This window comes from Chelonia mydas, chromosome 9 (assembly GCF_015237465.2).
Source record: "Chelonia mydas isolate rCheMyd1 chromosome 9, rCheMyd1.pri.v2, whole genome shotgun sequence".
NCBI classification, from domain to species: Eukaryota; Metazoa; Chordata; order Testudines; family Cheloniidae; genus Chelonia; species Chelonia mydas.
In genome coordinates this window covers 488,501-515,344 of record NC_057855.1, presented here as the reverse complement: position 1 = coordinate 515,344, position 26,844 = coordinate 488,501, and the positions used below count along the sequence as shown (strand labels likewise).

The 26,844-nt window shown below is 43.8% G+C and overlaps 1 protein-coding gene across 30 annotated transcripts in view; it reads left to right on the top strand.

The window, feature by feature from the left end:
- DLG1 (discs large MAGUK scaffold protein 1) overlaps positions 1 to 26,844 on the top strand; it is a 428,647-nt gene that overhangs the window by 90,028 nt on the left and 311,775 nt on the right. For 28 of the 30 annotated variants that reach the window (XM_037909596.2, XM_037909589.2, XM_037909587.2 and 25 more), the window contains exon 4: positions 12,838 to 13,002. The exons of 1 other annotated variant lie outside the window; for it this stretch is intronic. In XM_037909596.2, coding sequence (XP_037765524.1) covers positions 12,838 to 13,002 — 165 coding nt within the window. Of the gene's footprint in view, positions 1 to 12,837; positions 13,003 to 26,844 lie in introns of those variants that run through there. One more of the 30 variants, XM_037909608.2, reaches the window with a different exon arrangement.

Below are 26,844 nucleotides of genomic sequence, written 5' to 3'. Positions count from 1 at the left end.
TGTTAAACCCTGGATTTGTGCTGGAAATGGCCCACCTTGATTAACATACACAATGTAAGGAGAGTGGTCACTTTGGATAAGCTATTACCAGCAGGAGAGTGAGTTTGTGTGTGTGTGGGGCGGGGGGTGAGAAAACCTGGATTTGTGCTGGAAATGGCCCACCTTGATTATCATACATATTGTAAGGAGAGTGATCACTTTAGATAAGCTATTACCAGCAGGAGAGTGGGGTGGGAGGAGGTATTTTTTCATGCTTTGTGTGTATATAATATCTTCTACACTTTCCACAGTATGCATCCGATGAAGTGAGCTGTAGCTCACGAAAGCTTATGCTCAAATAAATTGGTTAGTCTCTAAGGTGCCACAAGTACTCCTTTTCTTTTTGCAAATACAGACTAACGCGGCTGTTACTCTGAAACCTATTTGGAGGAGGTATTCCATGACTGCTAACACAATAAAAAAAATGGAGATTAATCTGTTCTACAGCTGAGATTACCACCTGCTTTGCATATTGGGTGGGATTTCATGTCCTCCACTACTCCATAGTTTCTCTGAGACATTTGTTCCAGTGTCCTATGTTATGATGAGATGTTGTCTCATGACAGCGTAGTTCTTTTTTGAATGTGCTTATCCCATGTCTTTCCATTTTTGCCGTTTTACTTTTTCCTTCTGGTACTTATCCATAGGATTTTAGGGAGTATATCAGATACATCTTTAATATTGAGCTTTCTTTTAAATTGACTCTTTTTGTGGCAGAGATTACTTCCTGTTTAAAAAAAATAAAATCCCAGGATACTAGGTAGGTTCTCTTTCTTGTTCCTCCCCAAAACAAGATTTGTTGCTCCTGACAACAGAAAACATTGCCCTTCCTGCAGGGAGGTTGGCCTAAATTTCAAGCTCTGTCACAATCTAGCCCATCAAATGCAATGACTAAATGTGAAATAAGTGATCTCATCTCATAAAGGCAACTTCCTGCATCCCTCTGCATCTAGGGCAGGGGCAGTCAATAGGTGGACCATCGGCCAAATCTGGACCGCCAGACACTTTTGAACAGACCGTGAAATCTTTCTGTTTATTATCATCATTATTGTGGTGTGAAAACATGTTCCTCCAGAGTCTGGACCTTAACTGTACCTTGACCAAGAAATTTGGATCTTGACAAAAAATAATTGACTGCCTCTGGGGATATTGCGTTATTTCATAGTCATCTGAAAAGATTCAGAAAGGGAACATGGTGGAGGCATATATTAAAGTCTTCGTAGTGCAATCGTTTCTCCTAATATCCAACCTAGATCTCTGCCACTGCAACTTGAGACCATTGCACCTTGTTCTGTCATCTGCCGCCACTGAGAACATGACAGAACAAGAAGCAATGGTCTCAAGTTGCAGTGGGGGAGGTCTAGGTTGGATATTAGGAAACACTGTTTCACCAGGAGGGTGGTGAAGCACTGGAATGGGTTACCTAGGGAGATGGTGGAATCTCCATCCTTAGAGGGTTTTAAGGCCCGGCTTGACAAAGCTCTGGCTGGGATGATTTAGTTGGGGATTGGTCCTGCTTTGAGCAGGGGATTGGACTAGATGACCTCCTGAGGTCTCTTCCAACCCTCATATTCTGTGATTCTTTGGAACCCCCCGCTTCCGGTAGTTGAAGGCTGCTATCAAATCCCACCTCACTTGTATCTTCTGCAGACAAAACAAGCCCAGTTCCCTCAGCCTCTCCTTTTAAGTCATGTGTCCCAACCCCCTGATCATTTTTGTTGCCCTCCACTGGACTCTCTCCAATTTGTCCACATCTCCTCTGTAGTGGGGGTCCCAAAACCGGATGCAATACTCCAGATGTGGCCTCACTAGTGCTGAATAGAGGGGAATAATCACTTCCCTCGATCTGTTGGCAACACTCCTACTAATGTAGCCCAATATGCCGTTAGCTTTCTTGGCAACAAGGGCACACTGTTGACTCATATCCAGCTTCTCGTCCATTGTAATCCCCAAGTCCTTTTCTGCAGAACTGCTGCTTAGCCAGTCTGTCCCCAGTCTGTAGCGGTGCACGGGATTTTTCCATCCTAAGTGCAGGACTCTGCTCTTGTCCTTGTTGAACGTTGTCAGATTTATTTTGGCCCAGTCCTCCAATTTGTGTAGGTCACTCTGGACCCTCTCTCCCTACTCTCCAGCATATCTACCTCTCTGCCCCGCTGAGTGTCATCTGCGAACTTGCTGCGGGTGCAATCCATCCCATCATCCAGATCATTAATGAAGATGTTGAAGAAAATCAGCCCCAGGACTGATCCCTGGGGCACTGCACCAGCTGCCAACTAGACATCGAGCTGTTGAGCTCGATGATCTAGCCAGCTTTCTATCCACCTTCTCATCCAGTCCATACTTGTTTAACTTGCTGGCAAGAATACTGTGGGAGACCGTATCAAAAGCTTTTCTGAAGTCAAGTTATATAACGTCCACCACTTTCCCTATATCCACAGGGCCAGTTATCTCACCATAGAAGGCAGTCAGGTTGGTCAGGCATGACTTGCCCTTGGTGAATCCATGTTGACTGTTCCTGATCACCTTCCTCTCCTCCAAGTGCTTCAAAATGGTTTGCTTGAGGACCTGCTCCATGATTTTTCCAGGGACTCAGGTGAGGCTGACCGGTCCGTAGTTCCCCAAGTTCTCCTTCTTCCCTTTTTAAAAGATGGGCACTATATTTGCCTTTTTCCAGTTGTCCGGGACCTCCCCTGATCGCCACGAGTTTTCAAAGATAATGGCCAATGGCTCTGCAATCACATCAGCCAATTCCCTCAGCACCCTCGGATGCATTAGATCTGGACCCATGGACTTGTGTATGCCCAGCTTTTCTAAATAGTCCTTAACAGTTCTTTCACCACTTAGGGCTGCTCACCTGCTCATCATCACCTGTCACTAGGTTGCCTCCCCCATTCAGTAAGGATCCCACACTTTCCCTGACCACCTTGTTGTTGCTAACATACCTTTAGAAACCCTTTCTTGTTACCTTTCACATCCCTTGCTAACTTCAACTCCAATTGTGCTTTGGCCTTCCTGATTACACCTCTGCATGCTCGAGCAATATTTCTATATTCCTCCCTAGTCATCTGTCCAAGTTTCCACTTCTTATAAGCTTCCCTCCAGGACCCCTTTGTGCTAGGTGCTGTAGAAATATAGAACACAAGGCAGTCCCTGCCTCCTCCCAGATGCTTACAAACCAAGTGTAAGACACAAGACGATAGATGGCTACAGACAGAACAATAGTGGAGTACAAAGAAACAGAGACAGTATTGGTTACCAAGTACATAAAAGGTTATTACAAGGAGGAGGGAGAAAAATTGTTGTTCTTAACCTCTGAAGATAGGACAAGAATCAGCAGGCTTCAATTGTAGCAAGGGAGGTTTAGGTTGGACATAAGGAAAAATTTCCTAACTGTCGGAGTGGTTAAGCAAATTGCCTAGGGAGGTTGCGGAATCTCCATCATTGGGGATTTTTAAGAACAGGTTGGACGAGCACCTGTCAGGGATAGTCTAGATAATACTTAGTCCTGTTTTGAGTGCAGGGGACTGGACTAGATGACCTCTCGACTAGCAGCAGCCTAGTCATTCTCAAGTTTTTTTTTTGTTGGCATCAAGCTCTTTCCAGATGTAAGGGACATATGGGAAAAAGTACAAAGATGCTTGTTTGGAAATTTAACAAGTGAGCAATGGAAGCTGACACCATGGGCTGATCGGAGTCAAGAGCTGATGTTTTGTTGCTGAATGAGAGAAGATAGGGAGAGTGTGGAGAGGTTGTGAACAGCCTTGAAACTGAAGAGAAGCAGCTATTGTTTTATATGAGAACGAGGAAGGAGCCAGTAGAGGGAAGCAAAGAGAGGGATGGCATGGTCAAAGTGACGAGCTAGCAAAAGGATTTTTGCAGCAGCATTTTGAAAGATATGAGTGGGGGTAGATTGAATTTGTTCAAGCCAGAGAAAAGGATATAACAGTAATTGAGACATGAGATTAGAGCCTGGAACAGAGTTTTAGCTATATGGATGGATAGGAAAGGCTATATCTTAGGAATGTTGTGGAGAAAGAATCTAAAAGACTTAGACATAGCCTGGATTTGATGAGCTAGGGACAGGTCTCAGTCGAAGATGACACCCAGGTTATGGGCCTCAGTGATAGCTAAGATGGTGGTGGTGTCCACAGGGATTGAGAAAGGAGGGAGTGGAGAGGGCTTGAGCTGACAGCTAGACATCCATGAGATTTCAGGGAGACAGACTGATATTTTAGTTTGGACATCATCCATTTTCCCATTATGTGGAGTTAGTCACTGAGGCCCAAAGCTTCCACTTTTCCAAATAGAGGTTTAGGGAAGATTTGTTCTTCCACTGTTCTTCAGCCCCAAATGAACTCACAATTCCATAGACCAACTGCCTAGGTTTAAGAATGGTCATACTGGGTCAGACTAAATCTCCATCTAGCCCAGTATCTTGTCTTCTGACAATGGCCAGTGCCAGCTGTACCAGAGGAAATTAACAGAACAGGGAACCATCAAGTGATCCATTCCCTGTCACCCATTCCCAGCTTCTGGCAAACAGAGGCTACTTACACCATTCTGTGACTATCCTGGCTAATAGCCATGGATGGACCTATCTTCCGTGAATTGATCTACTTCTTTTTTGAATCCTGTTATAGTCCAGGCCTTCACAACATCCTCTGGCAAAGAGTTCCATGGGTTGACTGTGCGTTTTGTGTATAAATACTTCCTTTTGTTGGTTTTAAATCTGTTGCCTGTTAATTTCATTTGGTGACCCCTAGTTCTTGTGTTATGAGAAGGAGTAAATAACACTTCCTTATTTACTTTCTGTATACCACTCATGATTTTATAGAACTCTATCATATCCCCCTTTAGTCATCCCTTTTCCAAGATAAAAAGTCCCAATCTTATTAATCTCTCCTCATATGGATCTGTTCCAAACCCCTAATCATTTTTGTTGCCTTTATCTGAACCTTTTCCAATTCCAATGCATCTTTTTTGAGATTGGGCAACCACATCTTCATGCAGTATTCAAGATGTGAGTGTACCATGGGTTTATATAGAGGCAATAAGATATTTTCTGTCTTATTTTCTGTCCCTTTCTTAATGATTCCCAACATGCTGTTGGCTTTTTTGACTCCCGCTGCACATTGAGTTGATGTTTTCAGAGAACTATCCACAATGATGCCAAGATCTCTTTCTTGAGTGGTAACAACTAATTTAGACCCCATCATTTTATATGTACAGTTGGGTTTGTTTTCCAATGTGCATCACTTTGCATTTATCAACATTGAATTTAATCTGCCATTTTGTTTCCCAGAATTAGTGCTTCTTTTGGGACGTTTTTGTCACCTTTTTGCTGCTCTTTAGGATCTGTACTAGGGAAAATATAAATAGGACATAACCAGTAAGGCACTAACTAATCTGTGATAAACCTCATGTTCAGTCACTTTGTGTCTGTTACTGTCAAACCCAAAACAAGTCATTTTTTGAAGTATAAAAGTAGAGTACGTAACCTTCACGACTTGCCAGTTAATCTGATCTTTGTGAAAATAGTCCAGTAAAATCATGTCTTCGACCCCTTCTGAACTGTATTTTTTTTACACAAGGTAAATTAAGGGTAGAGGTAGTTTTAGGAATTTTTGTTAAGCTCTTTGCCCCTCTACTCTTTTGGTTAGTGCGTCTCTGTGGTGCAAAGTAGCTGAAATGACAGTGAAACAGGCTATTTGGGGATTTTTCTGGTATGAGTGAAATTGTCAGGTGTTGTAGAGCTGTCATATGTGGTTTTATGATGCATCCCCTCTCAGGTCCCTCTGTGGGGTGGGGTGTTGAAAGCATGGCAAAAGGGCTCATTTTGTTCTGGCAATCCTCAGTTGTGAGAATGGCAGATTGGACCAGCGGTGAACCAGCCCAAAGATTTGGGATTTTGGGGACATGTACAAGTGGCATAAAGCCAGATTGTACCATTCCTCCCCCCCTTCCCTCCACCACATGTTGCCAACGATCAGGACCTCTGAAAAAAATTAATTTTAATAGATGATCATATAGCTTGATTATTATCTTCATCTTACACTTCATAGAATCATAGAATATCAGGGTTGGAAGGGACCTCAGGAGGTCATCTAGTCCAACCCCCTGCTCAAAGCAGGACCAATCCCCCACTAAATCATCCCAGCTAGGGCTTTGTCAAGCCTGATCTTAAAAATATCTCAGGAAGGAGATTCCACCACCTCCCTAGGTAATGCATTCCAGTGTTTCACCACCCTCCTAGTGAAAAAGTTTTTCCTATTATCCAACCTAAACCTCCCCCACTGCAACTTGAGACCATTACTCCTCGTTCTGTCATCTGCTACCACTGAGAACAGTCTAGATCCATCCTCTTTGGAACCCCCTTTCAGGTAGTTGAAAGCAGCTATCAAATCCCCCCTCATTCTTCTCTTCCGCAGACTAAACAATCCCAGTTCCCTCAGTCTCTCCTCATAAGTCATGTGTTTCAGGCCCCTAACCATTTTTGTTGCCCTCCGCTGGATGTTTTCCAATTTTTCCACATCCTTCTTGTAGTGTGGGGCCCAAAACTGGACACAGTACTCCAGATGAGGCCTCACCAGTGTCGAATAGAGGGGAACGATCATGTCCCTCGATCTGCTCGCTATGCCCCTACTTATACATCCCAAAATGCCATTGGCCTTCTTGGCAACAAGGGCACACTGCTGACTCATATCCAGCTTCTCGTCCACTGTCACCCCTAGGTCCTTTTCCGCAGAACTGCTGCCTAGCCATTCGGTCCCTAGTCTGTAGCGGTGCATTGGATTCTTCCATCCTAAGTGTAGGACCCTGCACTTATCCTTATTGAACCTCATCAGATTTCTTTTGGCCCAAACCTCCAATTTGTCTAGGTCCTTCTGTATCCTATCCCTCCCCTCCAGCGTATCTACCACTCCTCCCAGTTTAGTATCATCCGCAAATTTGCTGAGAGTGCAATCCACACCATCCTCCAGATCATTTATGAAGATATTGAACAAAACCGGCCCCAGGACCGACCCCTGGGGCACTCCACTTGACACCGGCTGCCAACTAGACATGGAGCCATTGATCACTACCCGCTGAGCCCGACAATCTAGCCAGCTTTCTACCCACCTTATAGTGCATTCATCCAGCCCATACTTCCTTAACTTGCTGACAAGAATGCTGTGGGAGACCGTGTCTATCAATCTGTGCTAATAAACGATGGTCACATCAACACCACCCTATATCGGAAACCTACTGACCGCTATTCCTACCTACATGCCTCCAGCTTTCACCCTGACCACACCACACGATCCATCGTCTACAGCCAAGCTCTGCGATACAACCGCATTTGCTCCAACCCCTCAGACAGAGACAAACACCTACAAGATCTCTATCAAGCATTCTTACAACTACAATACCCACCTGTGGAAGTGAAGAAACAGATTGATAGAGCCAGAAGAGTTCCCAGAAGTCACCTACTACAGGACAGGCCTAACAAAGAAAATAACAGAACGCCACTAGCCGTCACCTTCAGCCCCCAACTAAAACCCCTCCAACGCATTATTAAGGATCTACAACCTATCCTGAAGGATGACCCAACACTCTCACAAATCTTGGGAGAAAGGCCAGTCCTTGCCTACAGACAGCCCCCCAACCTGAAGCGAATACTCACCAACAACCACATACCACACAACAGAACCACTAACCCAGGAACCTATCCTTGCAACAAAGCCCGTTGCCAACTGTGCCCACATATCTATTCAGGGGACACCATCACAGGGCCTAACAACATCAGCCACACTATCAGAGGCTCGTTCACCTGCACATCCACCAATGTGATATATGCCATCATGTGCCAGCAATGCCCCTCTGCCATGTACATTGGTCAAACTGGACAGTCTCTACGTAAAAGAATAAATGGACACAAATCAGATGATAAGAATTATAACATTCATAAACCAGTCGGAGAACACTTCAATCTCTCTGGTCACGCAATCACAGACATGAGGGTCGCTATCTTAAAGCAAAAAAACTTCAAATCCAGACTCCAGCGAGAAACTGCTGAATTGGAATTCATTTGCAAATTGGATACTATTAATTTGGGCTTGAATAGAGACTGGGAGTGGCTAAGTCATTATGCAAGGTAGCCTATCTCCCCTTGTTTTTTTCCTACAACCCCCCCCCCCCAAGACGTTCTGGTTAAACTTGGATTTATGCTGGAAATGGCCCACCTTGATTGCTGTGCACATTGTAAGGAGAGTGGTCAGTGTGGATGAGCTATTGCCAGCAGGAGAGTGAGTTTGTGTGTGTGGTTTTTGGAGGGGTGTGGGGGGGGGGGTGAGAAAACCTGGATTAGTGCTGGAAATGACCCACCTTGATTATCATGCGCATTATAAAGAGAGGTTTCAAAGAGGGATGGGCTATTACCAGCAGGAGAGTGAGTTTGTGTGTGGGGGGGGGGGGGGGGGAGGGTGAGAAAACCTGGATTTGTGCTGGAAATGGCCCTACTTGATGATCACTTTAGATAAGCTGTTACCAGCAGGAGAGTGGGGTGGGAGGAAGTTTTGTCTCATGGTCTCTGTGTGTATATAATGTCTTCTGCAGTTTCCACGATATGCTATGCATCCGACGAAGTGAGCTGTAGCTCACAAAAGCTCATGCTCAAATAAACTGGTTAGTCTCTAAGGTGCCACAAGTACTCCTTTTCTTTTTAGGACTGAGTTAGTTTTCATATAGGATATACCTGTTTTCATATAGGATATACCTGTACCTATTATCCTAGTCATATTCCTTCTTCGGAAGTCCCTTCTTCATTTAAAGATTTCTTATTTCTCCCCTTACTGGACATGAATTTGATCACTTATACTGATTTAACTAAAAATCATAATTGGTCCTTCTTTATCAGCTTTGAATGGCATAGTAATGCACTTGCAGAGCAGCGGGGCCACTGGACAATGGAGATGCCAAAGGAGCATTCAAGGACAATAAGGCCATTGTGGAGAAACTAAATGAATTCTTTGCTTCGGTCTTCACGGCTGAGTATGTGGGAGATTTCAGCACCTGAGCCATTCTTTTTAGGTGAGAAATCCTGAGGAACTATCTCAGACTGAGGTGTCATTAGAGAAGGTTTTGGAACAAATAGATAGATAAATTAAACAGTAATAAGTTACCAGGACCAGATGGTATTCACCGAAGAGTTCTGAAGGAACTCAAATGTGAAATTGCAGAACTACTAACTGAAGTCTGTAACCCATCATTTAAATCAGCTTCTGTACCAGATAACTGGAGGACAGCTAATGTGACGCCAGTTCTTAAAAAGGGCTCCAGAGGTGATCCCAGCAATTACAGGCCAGTAAGTCTGATTTCAGTACCAGGGAAATTGGTTGAAAATATAGTAAGGAACAGAATTGTCAGAGACACAGATGAGCACAATTTGTTGGGGAAGTGTCAACATGGTTTTTGTAAAGGGAAATCATGCCTCACCAATCTACTAGAATTCTTTGAGGAGATCAACAAGCCTGTGGACAAGGGGGATCCAGTGAATATAGTGTACTTAGAGTTTCGGAAAGCCTTTGTCAAGGTCCCTCACCAAAGTCTCTTACGTAAATTAAGTTGTCATGGGATAAGAGGGAAGATCCTTTCATGGATTGGTAACTTTTTAAAAGATAAGAAACCAAAGGTAGGAATAAACAGTCAGTTTTCAGAATGGAATGGGGTAAATAATGGTGTCCCCCAGAGGTCTGTACTGGGACCAGTCCTAATCAACATATTCATAAATGAGCTGGAAAAAGAGGTATGCTGTGAGGTGGCAAAATTTGCAGATGATACAAAACTACTTAAGATAATTAAGTCCCAGGCAGACTGCGAAGAAGTACAAAGGGATCTCACAAAACTGGGTGACTGGGCAACAAAATGGCAGATGAAATTTAATGTTGAGAAATGCAAAGTAAGGCACATTGGAAAACATAAATCCCAACTATACATATAAAATGATAGGGGTCTAAATTAGCTGTTACCACTCAAGAAAGAGATCTTGGAGTTATTGTGGAGAGTTCTCTGAAAACATCCACTCAGTGTGCAGCGGCAGTCAAAAAAGTGAACAGAATGTTGGGAATAATTAAGAAAGGGATAGATAATAACACAGAAAATATATTATTGCCTCTATAAATCCATGGTACACCCACATCTTGAATCCTGTGTGCAGGTGTGGTCACCCCATCTCATAAAAGATATATTGGAATAGGAAAAGATTCAGAAAAGGGCAACAAAATAATTAGGGGTATGAAACAGCTTATTTACTCTTTCTTGTAACACAAGAACTAGGTGTCACAAAATGAAATTAACAGGCAGCAGGTTAAAAACAAAGGGAAGTATTTTTTACACAACGCACAGTAATGCTGTGGAACTCCTTGCCAGAGGATGTTGTGAAGGCCAAGACTATAAGAGGGTTCAAAAAAGACCTAGATAAGTTCATGGAGGATAGGTCCATCAATGGCTATTTGCCAGAATGGGCAGGGATGGTGTCCTTAGCCTCTGGTTGCCAGAAGCTGGGAATGGGCGATGGGATGGATCACTGACGTGATGATTACCTGTTCTCTTCATTCTTTCTGGGGCACCTGGCATTGGCCATTATTGGAAGACAGGATACTGGGCTAGATGAACCTTTGGTCTGACCCAGTATGGCTGGTGTTCTGTTCTGTATGGAGAAGTCCGTAGAAAATTTTTTTTGAACATTTAAACTCTGTCATACGTGGTAACTTATGTATTGATCAGTTGAGTCAGTTTTTTGTTTTTTATTGCTTTCCTAATTTAATTTATGCATCTAGTAAACTTTGTAGACATGAAATATTAGAATCTTTTTCATTATCACATGAAGGACAGTAGTGAGGGTAAGATGTTGCTTGGGTGTTTTTCATGTGTGGCTGTGTAAGAGGGAAATTCCAATATTTTCTGATGCTATTGCTAATTCTTGGAAATGAATTTTAAAGTTAAAAATTGATAATTTGAAACTGGCTGCTGTACTGAAAGATCCAGTTAGTTGTGTGTGTGGTGTGAGGCTTTTATTTCCTCTCTCTGTGGTATATTATTTTCAGGTACTCTCAAGTTTATAGCTGTAATGGCTTTTCAAAAATATAATCCTAATACAACTATTGTAGATTTTTAAGAAACTAAAGTATCTATTATTTGGACATTTACAATTTATTTGAAAAATGTTTAGCCTCGTTTTAATTGGAAATAGACCTTGTTTATAGTAGAAACAACGTTTAATGCTTATTTTGCTTATAAGGAACTTAGAAAGTTTAATTTTTCACGTTAGTTTAACGTGGTGGACAGAAGAAACATTAGTCCTTGCTAAGCTTTCATTGTAATCGGGTAAAACAGATACACATATTCACTTTTGTAAGAGTGTTAAGTTTGGCAAACTCAAAATGGCAGTTTGTTTGAAGTGCTTCTTATGGACACATGACTAAGTCATATTAGACAAATGTACTTAGTCTAGAAAATTAGCAAAATGACAACTTTCTGTGACAAAAGAAACTCAAAAGCATGGTGAAAAGTAGACTTTTTGGGGACTTACAGTTCAGGAAACTGGAAATAACTTCTTTATATTTAAGCCACTGGTTAACATCCTGGCCAGGTAAGTAGTGAGAAAGTTGCTACCATTCATTCTGAATGGTAAGTGGGGAAATGAATTGGTGGTTTGTCCATTTCTAAAACCCACGATTACACTTAGGGCTAATAGTCATCTTTATTCGGAGCCTTGGCAGAGAAGCCAAGACTAAAGTGGGCAACTGAGTTGTAGTCGTTCCATGGTAATGCTGAGACATTTCAGTAGGGCACTAAATAAGCTTGCATTAGTGCTGTACCAGTCTGTGAATATATAGGATTTATTTGTTCAGCTTTCCTTAGTGCTTCATTTGCGTGAAAAATTTGAAAACAAAAGTATACTTATTTGTTGCTGACTTAGAAAAAGTCTGGGAGATACAATTTAGCACTATTATTTAGTATCATAAATGTCTGTGGTTCAAGTGGGTAACTGAAAGACAGATTTCATGACCTGAAAAGTTTATTATCTAAAATAAATGATTAAAACCTGGGAGGAAGGGAGGACAAGAATAATGGCAACAAGATAATGTGTTTGCTTTGGTTTGTAAGTATTATTGAGGGCTTAGAATATTTTTTGCAGTGCATGTATGAATTTGTTTTTCTGCTGGGAAGGCTAAAGTTTGTAGTCTTCATGGAAAAATGTATTTTGAGAAGATGAAGGCTAGAATAGTTATCCTTCCACTATGTTTTAATCTAAAAATGTTTAACATTAAATGAACATCATGAATTTGAAATCTACCGAGTTCTAAAAAAAGAATTAAAAGTAGTTTGTTACTATCCCAATATCTGAATCCCCTGTTGATTTTTGTGTTATGATCATTTTCGTATATTAAAAATATTTTTCAATCCTTTTTTGCTGTGTGAAAGATTTCACAAATAAGGGGGAAACTGACTATGCCAGGGAGATAGTGAAATTTACTTATATGCAAATTGCTGTCAAATACACAAAGAAAACAAACTGGTCTTTGGTTACAGGAATTTTAGAGGTTGCTTGTAACAGTAGTAGATAAAACATTTAGACATGATGTTTAAGTTGATGGTATTCCTTTGAATTTAATGTACTTTGATCTCTGAATAGTGGAATTGGCACCAGAGCACGCCTACTCTATCTACCACAGTAATTTTCCTAAGAATTCTTTCGTTTGTGTAACCATCTGTATGGGGCTAATATTTAAAATGAAATTTTTGTATATTCTACAGAAATATCGGTGTCAGGATGAAGATACACCTTCACAGGAGCATAGCTCTTCACACGTTACCAGTGAGGTGACTGGTCCAGAGTTGGTTCATGTATCAGAGAAGAACCTATCACAGATTGAAAATATACATGGATTTGTTTCCCACTGTCACATTTCACCAGTAAAGGTAGGGATTTTTTTTAATGTAAACTATTTTAAATAGGTGTTTGAGGCAATGAATTATTGCTTTAACAAACTTACGGTATTTTGGAAAATAGGTCTTGTTTGACAAACCTCTTTTTTTAAAGAGATTACAGATTCAGTTGATAAAGGTAACTATGTTGAAGTAAGAAAAGGAGTACTTGTGGCACCTTAGAGACTAACAAATTTATTTGAGCATAAGCTTTTGTGAGCTATAGCTCACTTCATTGGATTCATTCAGTGGAAATATACTTAGACGTTTGTAAGGTATTTGACTTAGTAACATAACATGTGGAGTGAAAAAATTATTAAAAAACAAAACATCAGTAAACACATGTTAAAAGGATCAAAACTGGCTAACTGACAGATCTCAAAAAGCAGTTGTCATGGGAAAATCATCGTTGAATGGGAGTGTTTCTAGTGAGTTTCCCTAGGAATCAGTTCTAGGTCTGATGCTGTTCAATGTTTTTATCAATGTTGTGCAAGTAAATATAAAATCATTGCTCATAAAATTTGTGGGTTGTGCAAAGATTGGCACATGGTTAATAATGCTGAGAAGAGGGCAGTAGCACAGAGTGATCTCGATCAATTGCTAAGCAGGGTCCTTTCAAACAAAATGGTATTTTAATACAGTCAAATGCGAAGTTGTGTATGTAGGAACAGAGAATGCGGACTGTACCTACAGAATGCGGGAGTAGCATGGAAACTAGTGACTTGAAAAGGATTTAGAGATCATAATGGGCAGGAAACTGAAAATGAGCAGCCATCATGGTGCTGTGGCAAAAAGGACTATTATGCAATCCTTAGATATGAACGGTGAGTAGTCAGTATGAGTAAGGAGGTGATTTTACCTTTTTATATGGCATTGGTGAAACTAGTACTGGAGTACTATGTGTGGTTCAGGTGTCCACATTTTTAAAAGGATGTTGTAAAACTGGTGCAGGGAAGGGGCATAAAAATGTTGCATGTTATCATTCTGATAGGAGCAGTGTCTCTTTAACAGCAAAGTTACTGTGTTTGAACTGTCAAAACTGAATGCATTCAGAACTTTAGATGTACCTTCCTCTTCTAAACAGTTTGAGAATGTACTGTTAGATATGAACATGGCTTGTCTGTGTTGCATAATCATACTTCGCTCTTTCTTCATAGTGATACTGCAGACGGTCATAAAACCAGTCCCTGTGAAAAGTAGATTTTATTGCACTGTACCATGCATTGCTATAACCTTGAACAAAATATATGGCTCAGTGTAGTGGGCTTTGTGAAGAGCTGAGGCATGCAAGATATATTTAGTTGTCTAAGTAGAGCGGAGGCTTTTTTTCTGTGAAGAAGCATATCAGTTTCAGAGGAGGAAGAGCAGCCTTGTCAACTTGCCCAGGTGGGGTTTTTTTGCTTAACAAGGAGCAGTTTATCTTAGTTACAAAGACAGATATGGATAACCTAATCTGAGTCATATCAATCATCTTAGAAAAACATATGAAAGGGGAAATTTAGGAAAATCCAAGTACAAAATTTGGTTTAAGAGCTTATTTAATACTGATTAAAAAGTCATCATGTTCCTAATCCACCTAAGTCTTTTTCCATTTTACAAAACCCCGCTGGGTTTAAAAGAAAAAAAATTGAGAAAATGGCTCTCAATTTTGTGGCAAGTGCAATCTGCTATTGATAAGTGTAGCAATGTAGAGAATTTGCTCCTTCAGTAGTCTGACAGCAACAGCTAGTTTAGAAGTTAAAAAAAGAATAATATTTTATATGTCACTTGCTTCTAAATTAAATGTGACTGCTCAGACAGTCTAACTTTTGATATCTGGAAAGATACTGGAAGAAATTATTAAACCTATAATAGGGTTATATGGAATAGTCCAGCAGATCATGACAAATCAATCAAATTTCCTGGCCTACTGGAGTGTGTGGAAGTTATGGATGTGATGTATCTTGATTTTTTTAATAAGGCTTTTGACGCAGTCCCACGAGACATTCTCATAAGCAAACTAGGGCAATGTGGTCTAGATGAAATTACTAAAAGATGAGTTCACAACTGGTTGAAAGTGTACTCAAGAGTAAAAAGAAAAGGAGTACTTGTGGCACCTTAGAGACTAACCAATTTATTTGAGCATAAGCTTTCGTGAGCTACAGCTCACTTCATAATCAGTGGTTCTCAACTTATTTATCATTGTGGGATGCAATGATCTTTAAATATTCTAATTGATCTTTAAATATTCATGGTAAATAGGCCCAATGGCCTGTGATGGGATGTTAGATGGGGTGGGATCTGAGTTACTACAGAGAATTCTTTCCTGGGATCTGGCTGGTGAATCTTGCCCATATGCTCAGGGTTCAGTTGATCGCCATATTTGGGGTCGGGAAGGAATTTTCCTCCAGGGCAGATTGGAAGAGGCCCTGGAGGTTTTTCGCCTTCCTCTGTAGCATGGGGCACAGGTCACTTGCTGGAGGATTCTCTGCTCCTTGAAGTCTTTAAACCATGATTTGAGGGCTTCAGTAGCTCAGACATAGGTTAGAGGTTTATCGCAGGAGTGGGTGGGTGAGATTCTGTGGTCTGCATTGTGCAGGAGGTCGGACTAGATAATCATGGTGGTTCCTTCCGACCTTAATATCTATGAATGTGTTACCTGGGCCACAGGTTGAGAACCACAGTGTCTCCCCAAGCCCTCCCACAGACCCTTATGCCCTCCCCCACCCAGAGACCCCTCAACAGAGTGAGGCCAGGAGCGGAGTCCTGGGCATGGGGCTGGTTGGTAGGGCACCGGGCTGGTTGGTAGGGCAGCTGGGCGGCAGCCCGAACCTGGACCCAGCTGTGAAGGGCTGTGCTGCAGCCCCAACCACAACCTGGAGCCTGTTGTGTGGGGCCGGGTGGCAGCCCCGACCTGGACCTTGTTGTATGGGACCAGGCAGCAGCTCTGACTCTCGACCCTGGACCCCACCGGGCTGGGCAGCCAGGACCCTAGATCCTGCTGCAGTTGACACTTGGGCAGCCTTTAGCATACAGCGGGGCTGCAGCTTTGTGCTAATTGGACCGCATGCGGGCCGTGGGTTGAGGACTATTGTTATTAATAGTTCACTGTCAAACTGGGGGGGATGTGTCTAGTGGGGTTCCTCAGGGGTTGGTTCTGAGTCTGGTACTAGTCAGTATTTTTATTAATAACTTGCATAATGGGCTGGAGAGTATGCTTATAAAGCTTATGGATGGCACCAAGTTGGGAGCAGTTGATAGCACTGTGGAGGCCAGGACTAGATTTCAAAATGGCCTTGATGTATTAGAGAATTGGTCTGAAATCAAGATGAAATTCAATAAAAACAAGTGCAAAGTATGACATTTGGGAAGGAAAAATCAAATGCACAAGTACAAAATGGGGAATCGGTAGTACTGCTGAAAAGGATCTGGGGGTTTTAGTGGATCGCAGTTGAATGAGTCAACAATGTGCTGCAGTATGTGAAAAAGGCTAATATCATCTGGGGTGTATTAGCAGAAGTGTTTGTAAGACGCAGGACGTAATTGTCCCAACCTACTTAGCACTGGTCAGGCCTCAGCTGGATTACTGTGTCCAGTTCTGGGTGCAATATTTTAGGAAAGATGTGGACAAATTGGAAAGTCCAGAGGAGAGCAATGAAAATGATAAAAGATTTAGAAAATCTGACCTCGGAGAGCAGGTTTAAAAAAAGTGGGCATGCTTAGTCTTGAGAAAAGAAGACTGAAAGGGGTCATGATTAGTTTTCAAATATGTTAAGGGCTTTGATAAAGAGGACCGTGATCAATTGTTCTTCGTGTCCACTGAAGGTAACTAGCCTGTTCTATCGTTTGAAATTTAACTAGAATTTAGCAATGTAGTATACAGTAGTCTGAGAGGGTTTGGCCCCGAGATGAGCTACGGTAGTGAGGTTGTCATTACAGTAAGGACCCTGCAGGATAGGAACCCCTCCCCCAGCTCCAGCATGCCGGGGGAGAGCAGCCCCAGCCATGCCTGGGGCCGAATGGGGCCGAGCTGCCTGTGGCTGGTCCCGGGACAGTCCACCTGCGCTGCCCCAGCACGTCCAGGGGGCTGGGCCGGGCCGGGCTGTCCTGGCCAAGGCTGGGCCTGATCCAATGGCACATTGGGCTGTATTAGTAGGATCATTGCCAGCAGATCGAGGGAAGTGATTATTCCCCTATATTCGGCACTGGTGAGGCCACACCTGGAGTACTGCATCCAGTTTTGGTCCCTCCACTACAGGAGGGATGTAGACAAATTGGAGAGAGTCCAGCAGAGGGCAACGAAAATGATTAGGGGGCTGGGGCACATGACTTAAGAGGAGAGGTTGAGGAAACTGGGCTTGTTCAGTCTGCAGAAGAGAAGAGGGGGGATTTGATAGCAGCCTTCAATTACCTGAAGGGGGGTTCCAAAGAGGATGGAGCTCGGCTGTTCTCAGTAGTGGCAGATGACAGAACAAGGAGCAATGGTCTTAAGTTGCAGTGTGGGAGGTTAAGGTTGGATATTAGGAAACACTATTTCAGAAGGAGGGTGGTGAAGCACTGGAATGGGTTACCTAGGGAGGTGGTGGAATCTCCTTCCTCAGAGGTTTTTAAGGCCTGGCTTGACAAAGCCCTAGCTGGGATGATTTAGTTGGGGATTGGTCCTGCTTTGAGCAGGGGGGTTTGGACTAGATGACCTCCTGAGGTCTCGTCCAACCCTAATCTTCTGTGATTCTATGGTTCTATGATAAGGCTGGGCCTGGGCTGCTCCGCCCCAGCAGGTCCAGGTACTCCATCCACGGTGGGTCTGGGTCTGGGCTACGCCTCAGCAGAGTTGGGGCTGGGGAAGGGGCACCCCTCCCCCGGCCGCTCCTTGGCTGCGGCAGGTCCTTGGGCGGGTTCCCTGAGTGCCTGTGCAGTACTAAATAGTCTGCTGCGTGGCTTACAGGTGTCTGCGCACAGCTTACAGGTAACTTAGTGGTATAGGTTTAATTTGTCCTGCCTGAGTGTGGGGGACTGAACTAGATGATCTCTTGAGATACCTTCCAGCCTTACATTTCTGTGAGTCTATGATTTAAGGTGAAACTGAGTGTTCAGTGAAGGAGGTTTAAGGATTCAGAGATCTATTTAATCTCATATAAGAGTATCCAGTTCAAAAAGAGATCGTTTTACATGATTATTAATGGTTTCAGTGGAAGCTTCCGAATTATAACTTCATAGGGTATGTCTATACTTCGACATTCCTTATCTATTTTTCAACAGCAGAGGTGATGGATGGATCATCCTTTTTATGGCGGAGGGACTTATAGACTTTTTTCCTGTTTCTTGGTACTTGGAGTCACAGCATAATTAGAGGTATCTATTTTGCAGGATAAAGAGGCTAGATATTTGAGAATCTTAGTTTACAAGCAAACCAGTGGTATTCCATGTGGTTGTGACACCCATCGTTTGAACAGCTTGTCAGCTGAGTGTTTGCTTTTGCCCTTGCCATTCATACATGTGTTACATGAGCCTAGTTAACTATCTTAAAAATGTATATTAATTTGACACCAAAAAGAGATGCATTCAAAAATTTATAAGAATATTCTGAATCTGGACTAGATTTGTGCCCCTGAGTTTCATCTAGCTATAGGCTGCACTCCCAATTTAATCAGGATTATCCGTTCTTTCAATCAGTGGCCCTGTCTATTCTAGGAAACTTCTTGATGTGAACTCTTGGTTAGCATAGGAGAGCTACTTTTTTCTCCCATTTCACTAACCCCCTTTGTGCTAACTATGCATGTCATGTGTCCAGCCTCTTCTGCATCCTGCAAGAATGAGACCTTTCATCAGGGAACATTTCAAAAATTATCTACCCAAATTAACACCTGTGAGTCAAACAGATGTAAATGAAGAGCAAAACAATCCCAGATTTGTCACTATAAAGTTGCATCAAGAACCATATTCACACTAAATATGATAAAAATGACTCTCATCATAGAGAATATGTATTTCAGATATTGTTTGGAGTAGAGAACTCAATGTGAGTGTTGGGTCATGTGCGTTTGCTTAATTTGAAATAGTTCTGTTAAGAACGGCCATACTGGGTCAGACCAAAGGTCCATCCAGCCCAGTATCCTGTCTACCGACAGTGGCCAATGCCAAGTGCCCCAGAGGGAGTGAACCTAACAGGTAATGATCTAGTGATCTCTCTCCTGCCATCCATCTCCACCCTCTGACAAACAGAGGCTAGGGACACCATTCCTTACCCATCCTGGCTAATAGCCGTATTAAAGTTTCTTAAGTCTGGAGCAGCTGGTGACATGGTGCTGGCTCTGCCCATTTACAGGTGAGAAAAGATGGGAAGGGAGATGAAATGAAGAGCAAAAGGAAGCAGCATGCTTAAAAGATCGAACTCATCTCTTTAAAGATCTAGTGACAGAGGATGTGGAAAAAGCTAATGTACTAGTGCTAGGGGAGCCAACTAGGGGGGGTGCTTTTCTTGACCTGCTGCTCACAAACCGGGTAGAATTAGTGGGGGAAGCAAAAGTGGATGGGAATCTGGGAGGCAGTGACCATGAGTTGGTTGAGTTCAGGATCCTGACGCAGGGAAGAAAGGTAAGCAGCAGGATACGGACCCTGGACTTCAGGAAAGCAGACTTCGACTCCCTCAGGGAACAGATGGCCGGGATCCCCTGGGGGACTAACATGAAGAGGAAGGGAGTCCAGGAGAGCTGGCTGTATTTCAAGGAATCCCTGTTGAGGTTACAGGGACAAACCATCCCGATGAGTCGGAAGAATAGTAAATATGGCAGGCGACCAGCTTGGCTTAATGGTGAAATCCTAGCGGATCTTAAACATAAAAAAGAAGCTTACAAGAAGTGGAAGGTTGGACATATGACCAGGGAAGAGTATAAAAATATTGCTCGGGCATGTAGGAAAGATATCAGGAGGGCCAAATCGCCCCTGGAGCTGCAGCTAGCAAGAGATGTCAAGAGTAACAAGAAGGGTTTCTGCAGGTATGTTGGCAACAAGAAGAAAGCCAAGGAAAGTGTGGGCCCCTTACTGAATGAGGGAGGCAACCTAGTGACAGAGGATGTGGAAAAAGCTAATGTACTCAATGCTTTTTTTGCCTCTGTTTTCACTAACAAGGTCAGCTCCCAGACTGCTGCGCTGGGCATCACAAAATGGGGAAGAGATGGCCAGCCCTCTGTGGAGATAGAGGTGGTTAGGGACTATTTAGAAAAGCTGGACGTGCACAAGTCCATGGGGCCGGACGAGTTGCATCCGAGAGTGCTGAAGGAATTGGCGGCTGTGATTGCAGAGCCCTTGGCCATTATCTTTGAAAACTCGTGGCGAACGGGGGAAGTCCCGGATGACTGGAAAAAAGCTAATGTAGTGCCAATCTTTAAAAAAGGGAAGAAGGAGGATCCTGGGAACTACAGGCCAGTCAGCCTCACCTCAGTCCCTGGAAAAATCATGGAGCAGGTCCTCAAAGAATCAATCCTGAAGCACTTACATGAGAGGAAAGTGATCAGGAACAGTCAGCATGGATTCACCAAGGGAAGGTCATGCCTGACTAATCTAATCGCCTTTTATGATGAGATTACTGGTTCTGTGGATGAAGGGAAAGCAGTGGATGTATTGTTTCTTGACTTTAGCAAAGCTTTTGACACGGTCTCCCACAGTATTCTTGTCAGCAAGTTAAGGAAGTATGGGCTGGATGAGTGCACTATAAGGTGGGTAGAAAGCTGGCTAGATTGTCGGGCTCAACGGGTAGTGATCAATGGCTCCATGTCTAGTTGGCAGCCGGTATCAAGTGGAGTGCCCCAGGGGTCGGTCCTGGGGCCGGTTTTGTTCAATATCTTCATAAATGATCTGGAGGATGGTGTGGATTGCACTCTCAGCAAATTTGCGGATGATACTAAACTGGGAGGAGTGGTAGATACGCTGGAGGGGAGGGATAGGATACAGAAGGACCTAGACAAATTGGAGGATTGGGCCAAAAGAAATCTGATGAGGTTCAATAAGGATAAGTGCAGGGTCCTACACTTAGGATGGAAGAATCCAATGCACCGCTACAGACTAGGGACCGAATGGCTAGGCAGCAGTTCTGCGGAAAAGGACCTAGGGGTGACAGTGGACGAGAAGCTGGATATGAGTCAGCAGTGTGCCCTTGTTGCCAAGAAGGCCAATGGCATTTTGGGATGTATAAGTAGGGGCATAGCGAGCAGATCGAGGGACGTGATCGTTCCCCTCTATTCGACACTGGTGAGGCCTCATCTGGAGTACTGTGTCCAGTTTTGGGCCCCACACTACAAGAAGGATGTGGAAAAATTGGAAAACATCCAGTGGAGGGCAACAAAAATGGTTAGGGGCCTGAAACACATGACTTATGAGGAGAGACTGAGGGAACTGGGATTGTTTAGTCTGCGGAAGAGAAGAATGAGGGGGGATTTGATAGCTGCTTTCAACTACCTGAAAGGGGGTTCCAAAGAGGATGGATCTAGACTGTTCTCAGTGGTAGCAGATGACAGAACGAGGAGTAATGGTCTCAAGTTGCAGTGGGGGAGGTTTAGATTGGATATTAGGAAAAACTTTTTCACTAAGAGGGTGGTGAAACACTGGAATGCGTTACCTAGGGAGGTGGTAGAATCTCCTTCCTTGGAAGTTTTAAGGTCAGGCTTGACAAAGCCCTGGCTGGGATGATTTAACTGGGACTTGGTCCTGCTTCGAGCAGGGGGTTGGACTAGATGACCTTCTGAGGTCCCTTGCAACCCTGATATTCTATGATTCTGTGATTCATGAGGAAAGGCTGAAGGAACTGGGATGATTTAGTCTGCAGAAGAGAAGAATGAGGGGGGATCTGACAGCTGCTTTCAACTACCTGAAAGGGGGTTCCAAAGAGGATGGATCTAGACTGTTCTCAGTGGTAGCAGATGACAGAACGAGGAGTAATGGTCTCAAGTTGCAGTGGGGGAGGTTTAGGTTGGATAATAGGAAAACCTTTTTCACTAGGAGGGTGGTGAAACACTGGAATGCGTTACCTAGGGAGGTGGTGGAATCTCCTTCCTGAGATATTTTTAAGGTCAGGCTTGACAAAGCCCTAGCTGGGATGATTTAGTTGGGGATTGGTCCTGCTTTGAGCGGGGGTTGGACTAGATGACCTCCTGAGGTCCCTTCCAGCCCTGATATTCTATGATTATAAAGACAGCTGAAAATATGGAAAAACATTGTAATTATTACCTGGAAAAGTAAGCAATTGCTGTAGTTGCCCCATGGAAGTTATACAATTAGAAATGGAGGGGAAATGAGCTGTGTGATCACAAACAGGAGAGGAGATAATCCTGTGAGACAGTATTTCTACTAATATTACTCCTATGGGAAATCTGTGTCACTGCAGCGGAGCAGAAAAATGCTCTCCCCCCATAGATTCTCTTTGCTTCCTTGCAGGAAATGGTTTCTGTGGGGAAGCAAAGAGGAGCTGCACCAGTGCTCACTCACTCACCCCTCCCCGGCAGCTCAGACATATCTGTTTGGGCAGTGAGGGAAGAGGTAAATTACTGGGGGGAGGGGGAGTCTGTGGATGCACCAGCATGCACCACTAATGCCCCGGGGCGTTAGTCCCAGCTGGGGTGGGAGAGGAGGATGGAGATAGATTTCCCCCTCCTCCTTCCCTGCACAGAGCAGGCAGGGCTGACTCAGATCAACCCCCATAAACTTGCCCTAGCTGCAGGAAGCTTTGCACCGTGGGGAGGTGGAGGGAGAGGAAGCTTGGTGGAAGGGGGTCTGGGTGCGGGGGCGGGGGGAGTGTTCTGGGGGGTGGGGGGGAGGGGGTTGTGTGCAGGGGCATCTGGATTGGGCAGACAGGTGTAGCAGCTCCCTGCACAGTGACCGCCCCCCCCCCCCCCACAACCCCACATCAGGAGCCCGCCACACCCAGAACCCCCCACCGAGCCCACCTGACCTCCTACCTCACCGAGCCTCACCCCCTGGATCAGGAGTCCCCCCTCCCCCCACTGAGCCCCAACCTTGAGACGTCAATTAGTCCAGTCCCCTGCACTCATGGTGGACTACATAATGTAAGCTGTACTCTGAAATTCATTTGAAATGTAAGAAAATCTGAGATGGAGGAGAAGTTAGTATAAGGAGCACATACTGTCTTAGGTGAGCATTTTCAGTACATCTGTAGGGAACTTTGTGAAATTTTGAGGTGTGCTAAATTTGTACCACAGGCTCTGCTCTTCAAATATATGCTAGCATTTAGTTAAAGTGAGTTCCCAGTTCTTTTTGGAAGATTTTTATGCCAGGGAATTTAGGTAAGCATGGATGGAGTGAGATGGGTGGCTGTCGTGTGTTCTGGGCACCAGTTCGTAACATCTGTTTTTCACTGTCATTCAGCATTACAGGCATGGGAGCCAATTACAGTAGAACCTCAGAGTTATGAACACCTCGAGAATGGAGGTTATTCGTAACTATGAAATGTTCGTAACTCTGAACAATACGTTATGATTGTTCTTTCAAAAGTTTACAACTAAACATTGAATTAATACAACTTTGAAACTTTACTATGCAGAAGAAAAATGCTGTTTTTAAGCATCTTAATTTAAATGAAACAAGCACGGAAACACTTTCCTTACATTGTCAAATCTTTTATAAACTTTCCCTTTATTTTTTAGTAGTTTCATTTAGCACATGTATTTGCGTTTTTTTTTATTTTTCCGTCTTGTCTCTGCTGCTGCCTGATTGCATACTTCCGGTTCCAAATGAGGTGTTGACCGGTCAGTTCGTAACTTTGGTGTTCTACTGTACTGAATAGTGATTTTCAACATGTTTTGGTTACCTGTGCTCCCAACTCTGTTGCTTTGTTTTTTCTCTGCTTCTTCAGAGGCAGATTGAGCAGCATCCAGTTTCTTTATAACTAAAATAACAGAGAAAAGCTTCAGAAATAGCAAATAAATAAATAAATAAATCAGTCCCCTAGATAAAATTCCACTGATTCCAATCATTAAGGGTTCAGTTTGCTTTATATGCAGTCATACTGTTGAAAGAGTGAGCACTGATTATTATCCCTGTGCTGGGATGGACTCCTCTGCGTCTGAGGAAAAGAAGGCCATCTTGTCAGATCCTCAGCTTGGACACCAATCAGTCCTTGTAACAGAACACCCAAGCATGGACCCAACTGTTCTGGTAGCAAGAATGGCTTCAGCTGGGTCAACATGCTCCATCCCCCTCTGCTGAGATATGATGATTGAGAAGATATGTGTGGATGGGCATACTTCACACAAGGTGAACTGCTGTCAGTTCTCAAAACCTCCACTGTCCATTTGTTTGCCAGATTCTTTAATTTGGGTATAGTGGCAATGGTTTTAAAAACAACTGCTACAAAGAAACCTAAAAGGAAGGACAGAAGGGGGAGGTCCTGAAGGGGAGTTAGGAGCCTTTTAATAGGAGTTTTGCAGCTAACTGCCTTTCTGTGTCTTTGAAAACCTCTTTCAAACATGGATAATGAAGACTTACAATCTTGTGAGGCCAACTTCTCTTCTTTGAGGGAAGCTGGAAGAACACTTGAGTTTCCTGAGGTCAGGGAGAACCTCATAGCACCCTTGAGCCCTTCACAAGTTTTTAGTTCTGAGGGCCAATTCTTCCTGTAATAGAGAGCTGGTGTCTTTCATCTCAGTGGCCAAAGGACCTTATTGCTTGAATGAATTACGGAGGTCCAAGGAGGAGAGAGGGTACATTAGACACTATTTAACAAGGTGCATGCATGTAATGCAGACTTCCCTTGCTTTTGAAAAAACTTATCTGGGTTACAGGAGAAGCACTGGAGGAAATAGGAGTATCTGCAAAGCAATGGCAGGAAGCAGAGAAAAATTAACTAGAAAACATTTCTATACTTTTTTCTTTGCAAAATCTTTTTCTTTGTGGTGGCAGCTATTCAAACTATTGTAATTAATATGGTGGAAAAATACTGGAATAGTCCCTACTCCCCAAGAAAGAAAAATAACTTGAATATGGGTTTTCAAAGCAGGAGCTGCGGAGTTGCAAGCACTCTTCCTTCTCTATGGCTTGATGGGAGGAGAGTCCTGAAACATTTCTCTTGTAGAAATATTGAAAATACTGAAAACCGCTAGGGTAGAAAAATTGATTAGAGTAATTTGACTTCAATGTAATTGATGTCAATGCATTTTCAGAGAGCTCAGCCACTAGGTGGTGTTGCTACAACAGAGGATGTCTGCATCCCTTATTATAACAGCTACATGAACTGCATGAATTAAGATTGGCTCTTTTCAGTAAATTGGAAAGTGAATGTATTTATTTTCATTTAAAAAAGGAAGTATAAGTAGCAACAATTAGCTATTCCCAGACCTCCCACAGCGGGCATCTCTCTTCGGCACTGGTCCCGCCGGCACCAAGGATGGACCTGGTACAGGTGGCGCGTTCCACCCTTGTGCCGACAAGAATATCGGCACTGAGCCTGACGATGATCCCTGCAGCAGACGCGGAACCCCCGCAGGGTGCCTATAAACAGCCATTGGTGCCCACTAAGGCTAAGGCAAAATTGCTGCAGACTTTGGCTCATGCTCCAGGACCCACAGCACTGCAGCCCACGGAGCAGCAACAGTTTTAAATCAGGCTGATATCTCCATGGCCCCAGAACCTGACTCTCCTAGGCACCGAGCGTTCACTCTTTGAACAGTCGCTCTCACCAACCAACCTGGCCGCCCTCACTGACAGTGAGAATGACATGCAGCAGCAGGCAGAGTTTTCCCTGCCTAAATTTCCACCCACACCAGAACCATACCCATTTTAAGGCATGGCACCTCACAAGAACCAGCCTCAGTTTCCCTACTTTGTCCCCCCATGGACGCGGCCCCACTTTTCCTACCCTATGCACTGGCCTCAGTGGTACCCTTGGTCGGCCCCTCCTGCCACTCCTTCTCTTGGACCCTCCACCAGACCACAAGTCTGCTCTGCACCTCTATCTCCAGCTACATCTAGAGCTCCTGAACCCCCCCCTTGAAGATGTGGGCTATGAACCTTTCACCTGCAGATGAAGCTCTCCACCTCCACAGAACGTGGACGATTTTAAGCAGTTCCAGGAACTTTTCAAGAGGGTGGCACTCAGCCAGGACATTCCATTAAAGGAAGTGCTGGAGACACAATACAGACTCCTCAAAAGCCTCCAACCGTCTGCTCCCTCAAAGATCGCACTACCCATAAACAAAGCCCTCTTGGAACCTGCTGACACTCTATGGCAGACCCCTGCCTCCAACCCACCGACATGTAAAAAGGCTGAACGTAAATATTATGTACCTGCTAAGGACGTAGAATTCTTATTTTCCCATCCACAACCCAACTCTTTTGCGGTGGTTGCAGCGATGCACAGAACAAAACAGCCACAATACTGGACCACTCCACAAGACAAGGACTCAAACGGCTTGACCTTCTGGGCTACAAGGTTTATACCTCCTCCACTCTGCAGTTCAGAATTGCTAATTACTCCGCCCTCTTCGCAAGCTACGACTATGAAAACTGGCATCCAAAACATGCTGGCGGATCGCCTCAGCAGGTCATTTTTTTCTCATCACGAGTGGTCCCTCCACTCGGAGGTCGTCAAAATGATCTTCCAAAGGTGGGGAACTCCCCAAGTGGATCTGTTTTCCACCAGGCAGACCAGGAAGTGCCACCGGTTCTGCTCCCTTCAAGGGCTCGACAGCAGATCGCTTTCCAATGCTTTTCTACTGTCTTGAACAGCCGACCTGATGTATGCCTTCCTGCAATCCTGCTCATCAGCGGGGGCCCTCCGGAAGATCAAGAGGGACAAGGGCAGAGTTGTCATGTTTCTCCCAGCATTGAATCATAGAATCATAGAATATC